At 34.1% G+C, this 6,055-nt stretch overlaps 1 protein-coding gene across 1 annotated transcript; it reads right to left on the reverse strand.

Annotated features, from left to right (window-relative positions):
• Positions 1–1,136: 1,136 nt before the first annotated feature.
• Positions 1,137–5,788, reverse strand: LOC135118194 (odorant receptor 13a-like). Its single transcript, XM_064039471.1, has 9 exons — positions 5,748–5,788; positions 4,864–5,122; positions 4,317–4,427; positions 3,806–4,038; positions 2,640–2,870; positions 2,240–2,342; positions 2,067–2,162; positions 1,678–1,833; positions 1,137–1,184 (listed from the first exon to the last, which is right to left on the reverse strand). Exons 1-9 carry the CDS (start codon positions 5,786–5,788, stop codon positions 1,137–1,139), a joined length of 1,278 nt encoding a protein of 425 aa, XP_063895541.1.
• Positions 5,789–6,055: the final 267 nt, after the last annotated feature.

Raw genomic sequence — 6,055 nt, forward strand, 5'->3', positions numbered from 1 at the left:
TATTATTTGATGTATTTTGTATACAATGTAATTTGTATTTTACAGTATAGGATCATCAAGTTGGTACTTATGTCAATGGAATAATGGAAAATGTCGAAGCCAACTGGTTAAGATACTCAATCAAGCAAACAGCTAGCTCTTTGATTAAACAACGCCATTCTCTCTGTGGCACTCTATAGCAATAAATACACGTGTCTGTATTCTTGCAAAAAAACGTAAAGTATAAAAGCCTTATAATAAGAGGTAGCTGCCATTTCCCATGAATAAACATTAAACTAATGAAAGGCACAGCTTTTTAATCATGTTTGCCTATGTTCATTAATTATCAAATAATGATTGCAAACATGCTTTTATAATTTCATAATCTAAGTATTAGTATTAGTAATTTTTGCATTTGAGAGCCTTGCATGCCGTTTATCGCTTTCTGGGAGCATTGAATATATGCCAATACAAACACACAGTAGAAACATATTCTTAGGTTGCAATCATTTACATATCATATTGATAGATATCATTTAAATACTTACTAAGTAGGTAGGTAACAGTTTCACTTCGCACTTTCACAGATAAAACTGTGTCGAGAAACACTCATAAACATCCATCTAAGCTTTAATTTATAGATTATTGTAGTGTCGATGACTTACCTAGTACAGCTTTTACAAAATTACAATAAATACTACGACAGGCATTTCTTTCGCCGTCTAATAGATGGCGCTAGAAGTACGGTGGTTATTCACAAGCCCAAGATAATCGAACCTTGCTGCTATTTTTTTAGTTTTAGTATTTATTGGAGGTGATATTTATTTATTTTGTTTTATCTATATCTACATTATTTAGTTGCACCAACTGATGGATATGTTAAATAAGTCGACGTCTTTCGACGGGACCTTATACCTACATTTATGTCTAGCTCAAAGTTATAAATCCTTTAATAAAAAGGTATTAAGAAAAATAAATAGCCACTGTAGACACACTGATTTATACATTTATTTGTTTGATATAACGAAAGAAGCAACATATTAATATATTAAAATTATTTAAAAGTGATACCTGTGTATTATAACAAGTGTTTTAAAATTGCATTTATTATGAGCTTAATAAAACAAACAAAAATAATTATTTTCAGTTTTCTTTGTTCACATACTGCGTAGAAAGGTGAAATACGACATGGATGTTTTCAAAATCTGAAAAACATTTAAATTCAATTAGGATTAAGGCCTTGAGGTCCATGTCACGACTAAGGGCAGGAGACTCAAAAAATATTTTTTATCTCCTAAAGTTATTCAATCCACATTTTTTTTTTTCAATTTTTTTTTCATAACTTTGCTATTTTCAAATGAAAAAGTTTACAGAAATGTACCTATCCTTTTTTGTGAGAAAGCTTTATAAACAAACTACACTTTAGTGTTTATATTATAAACTAGCCGCCCGCGGCTTCATCCGTGTAGAGTTCGATCATTTCGCGTTTCCAAGAGAATTCTTGAAAAGTCCGGGATAAAAACTTTCCCATATTTTTTGTCAAGGTCAACTCAGTTAGTGGTTTAGTGGTTTAGAATGCATAACAGACAGACGGACAGACAGATAGGCAGACAGACAGAGTTACTTTCGCATTTATAATATTAGTAGGGATATTTAAACAAGGAATTATACTATATAAAATAACTGCGCTTTTCTCACCGCAGCCATAGTAGTGACTCCAACATTAGCAATTCCCATAGCCTTCACATGGATTGGCTCTTGTACATTCATCAGGAAGAACCGCACCATTTTTCGGTTTTTAGTGTCCATGCACTCCCATGGCACGCTATAAACTGCATCTTTTAGCTTCTCACTCTGTAAGAATTATGAACTAAAAAGTAAGTAGTGGTTTATAGTAAGCCTAAAATACCCGAAGTTGAATTTATGTCCCTAAAAAATTGTTGGTCCCTGCAAATTTGGACAAGGATGAGCTAGGTCTCACGAAAACAGCTTCATTGTTATAAAAGTTCAAGTATAACCAAATGATGACGTAATCAACTGTCAGTGATTTCTGACCCTTACTGAACCGAATAAAATAACAATCATACCTCACTCCCAACCAATTCGAAAATGACTGACAACTGAATCAATTGCTGCGTCAATATTATTGTTAATGGCAGATACCGCATTAGAGCTTGAGCCGTCTGAAATACAATAAGAAAAACTATAGTATTATAGATCTCTTGTGCTGTATAACTCTAGAAAACAATGGGATACTAACCATCTGCGAACATTCGAGAAGTAACAGGCATCCGCTTGCTTGGTGAAACGAGTAATATACGAATAACATCGGCCCAAACACATCTGACATTCTATTTGTGAAACTAAAACAAAAAACAATCTAGGACCCAAATTCACTGTCAACAGTTTTCACTTTTTTAGAACGTTTAGCATGAATTTTCACGGATAATTTAAAATGTAAACAGTCGTTTTAAGATATACGGAAGTTTATGCTATCGGTGAAAATAAGCCTAGGGCTTGAGTTATCTTATCGTCTGCCTGGACTTTTCCCAACTGTTCTTGGGTCGGCTTCCAGTCTTAAGACCGAATTGGGAAAAGTTAGGGATATGATGATAATATCTTCAATTTTCTTCAAGTCACAAGCTCACAAAATTACTTACTTTTTAATTTCTCTATGGTAATTAATACAATCTTTCAACCTTTCAGCAACCTCGATCAATTCCTCTTGAGAATATTTATAAGCACTTTGTAAAGTACCAATAGATTTCGGTCTCGGAAATTCTTCCAGAGTAATTATAAGTATTTTGAAATGACCCCAAAGATTGAAAACCATTAAAGATATGAATAGGTTGAACATGCAGAACCAAGTTGAACATAAGTATGATATAATCCTGCAACAAGATATACTTTAGGAATTCTCATTTAATTTGGTATTAATATAGCTTTGAAGTTTTTACTAAAAAATCGTATGTATGTAATTTTGTTTCTATTCAAGAGCAAGAGCAAACGGCTGAACACATTTTGATGAAGCTTGACAGTGATAAAGCGTATACGTTAGAAAAACATATAGGTTAATTTTTATCTGGTTGTAGGAACCAGTTCCCTCAGAAAACTCTGGTGGTCTTTAAAAAAGGTCAGGTCCCTGGAATCCTGCGGAATGACACAAAACTATAATTAAAGACACCTTAGTTCCTCTATAGCCTCAGAGACAGCAAGCAAGGCTTTCTTATTGTATCAACAATCACAGCCTTTGAAAAGCACAATAGCAATATTCCTTGGCACAACACGTTTCTTGGCGGAACTTAACCAGACAAAAGCTATGCTTTTATTTCTTGCAATTTCATCCTTATTCCAAGGGAACTAAGTACATATTTAAGCTGCTGGGATAAAAGAAATTCAATATATGTTAATATGAATCCGCTGAGTTGTTTTTGTGTCATTCACCCGAGGCTCGAGGGAACTACATTACCGTAGTCAGCTAAAATACCTTTTCTGTACTTAACATGTTCATGTTAGCACCTTACAAGTTTTTATCTCAGTTGTCTTAGCTGTTTTACTAAAATCGTTACTAAAAAAGAACTTAATTAATGGTAAAGCAATAGTAATCCATAAGTAGGTACTTCAGAGCATGAAGAGATATTGTAGTAAAAAGGTAAAGTAACCTCTGGTTCTGTTAATCCAACTTAGAAAATTGTTTTAACAATAGACACGACACGTTACTTTTTAGCATATAAGTATATTATTATATTCAGGTATGAGAAGTAGTTCCTCGAAGATACGGGTAAAACCACAAAAAACAACTATTATAATTTGGTAAAAAACTTACCAGTGTAAAATACAAGCCACAACATATCCAATAACATCAGTAGAAGTATTGAAAGGATACAAGTAATAAAGAGAGTGTTCAAAGGTTGTATTTCCTAAACCCCCTCGCCGGTACTTTCCGGCAGCCAAGTTACTGTACATAGGAGTGAGGTTGAATAGACTGAGGCCGGATAACATTTGAAATAGGAGCCATAGAGAGAAGAGATGCGATATTAAGTGAACTTTTTTGTGTATCTGAAAACAAAAACACAATATAAAAGTATTTATTTTCAAGCTACCCTATAGATAAAACAGTAAATCAAATTATCTGCCTATATTATAGTTATATTACATAGCAAAAAATTTTTTAACGCGCTAATATCGGCAACTACTATTTTTACCGTCTCAAACTATAACGTATCGGAAAACTAAACGTTATAGTTTCAGCGGATGGGTGAAAATGCTGTCAAAAACTACTACACCTAATAAAAATATAAAGTAAGTGCCATTTTGTAAAAAAAAAAAAAACTTACTTCCATAGCAGCTTTGGAACGATCTTTGTAGTAAAACAAGTGAATTTGAGTAAGGAAATCTTTAGCCAATACGCGGTACTTTTCAGAAAATGTCAGTGACATCACTGTTAGCTGTAAAGATATATAAAAGAAATCATAAATTCATCAAAGACAAGACACCGGTAGAAATTATGTACCAAGATTGCTCACAGCTAGCTGATTCAAAAAAAACAGTTTCGGAACTTATTCATCTTATTTTTGCTACAATCGGGTTTCAACCTAACAGGCTCTAGGTTCAGTAGTTCTTAGCATACTATGCAATATTGCTAAATCAAACCGACTATGTACTGATTATTTAGTTGAGAAGGACAACTAAAATAAAACGTGAAAGTATCAAGACTCATCTTATCGCTTCGTGGTGGACCTAAAATAAGTTTCCGAACAGAAAGCTTTTCAGCTGACTAGGTACTTTCTTAGCTACCTACTTTTAATTTAAGAGGTACTTACTACAACTCATTAATCAGAAATGAACTATTAAGTCCGTTTTTGGTACTGCAACTCAACTTACCGCATCAAGAAAACTCATCAAAATAATCAAATACATAAGCCCAGCTTCCAAGAAAGATAATTCAGTTACATGAACCACTACATACAAGATTGAGCCTACAACTGTAGCTATAGTTAAAACTAGGTAGAAGTATTTCATGAATACTGTGAAACTAGCACTTTCGGGTTCCCCTAATTCCTTCCGAGGCCAAGATCTGATGACGTCAAGTGTGAAACGCAGGATTTTTATGTAGAGGTAATCTGAAGGGCCTTTGATACCACTGCAATAAAAAAAGTGTTATGTTAATGAAGATTATTTGACACAGTTGAGAAAGCTGATCAATCTGGTGAGCTGGAATATTATTTAGTCTAATGGGTGGATGAAAACCATGTCGTTGGGATGTTGAAGTCTAATCTGAAACTTAATGTTCTTCAAAATTTTTGGTCACCGGGAGATAGCACACATAAAAAATATAAACAAAATACTATTGCACAGTAGTGAATTAAAGTTACACATGTAACACTCGTCAAGAGTCGTGGTGGCCTAGTGGGTAAAGAACCAACCTTTCGAGTATGAGGGTGTGGGTTCGATTCCAGGGTCAGGCAAGTACCAATGCAACTTTTCTAAGATTGTATGTACTTTCTAAGTATACTTAGACACCAATGGCTGATAAAAAGGTGAAGGAAAACATCTAGAGGAAACCTGGACTATAAAGTCTGAAATCACCAACCCGCATTGAGCAAGCGTGGTGATTAATGCTCAATCCTTCTCCATGTGAGAGGAGGCCTGTGCCCAGCAGTGGGACGATAAAAAAGGCTGTAACAGTATGTAACACTATCATTACGAACAAAAACATGCCCAAGTAGGTAATCAAATGGCTAGCCAGAATGAAACGCAAAACTTACTCTACAGCTTCATTTTCGAAAAGAAATTTTCTAAAGCTCATCTTTCCTCGAAAAAAAAGCCCTGACTTTAAAGGTTTATTTCCTACCAAAGTTGGGATTACTTTGTGGTTTTAGTGAGAATCTGGTTCTACGTCTGCTGCGCTGTGATTTTATTCAGTAATTTATATACACATAGAATTACTGACTTAGGCGATGGTCACATAAAACTTACATTATATACTCTGTATACATATAATAGACGTATGGATTTATGACTACTTTCGCCAACACTACCAAACTACTGTAGATGAAACTTCACAGCAATACTA

This window comes from Helicoverpa armigera, chromosome 19, assembly GCF_030705265.1.
Source record: "Helicoverpa armigera isolate CAAS_96S chromosome 19, ASM3070526v1, whole genome shotgun sequence".
Taxonomy (NCBI): domain Eukaryota; kingdom Metazoa; phylum Arthropoda; class Insecta; order Lepidoptera; family Noctuidae; genus Helicoverpa; species Helicoverpa armigera.

Bases quoted from the DNA above. Each gene is read 5' to 3' on its own strand.
- LOC135118194 (XM_064039471.1), bottom strand. From the start codon at position 5,788: ATGAGCTTTAGAAAATTTCTTTTCGAAAATGAAGCTGTAGA. The intron at 4,428-4,863 runs GTAAGTTGAGTT...ATATCTTTACAG, and splicing joins TGATGAGTTTTCTTGATGCG to CTAACAGTGATGTCACTGAC. The intron at 2,343-2,639 runs GTAAGTAATTTT...TTTTTGTTTTAG, and splicing joins TACCATAGAGAAATTAAAAA to TTTCACAAATAGAATGTCAG.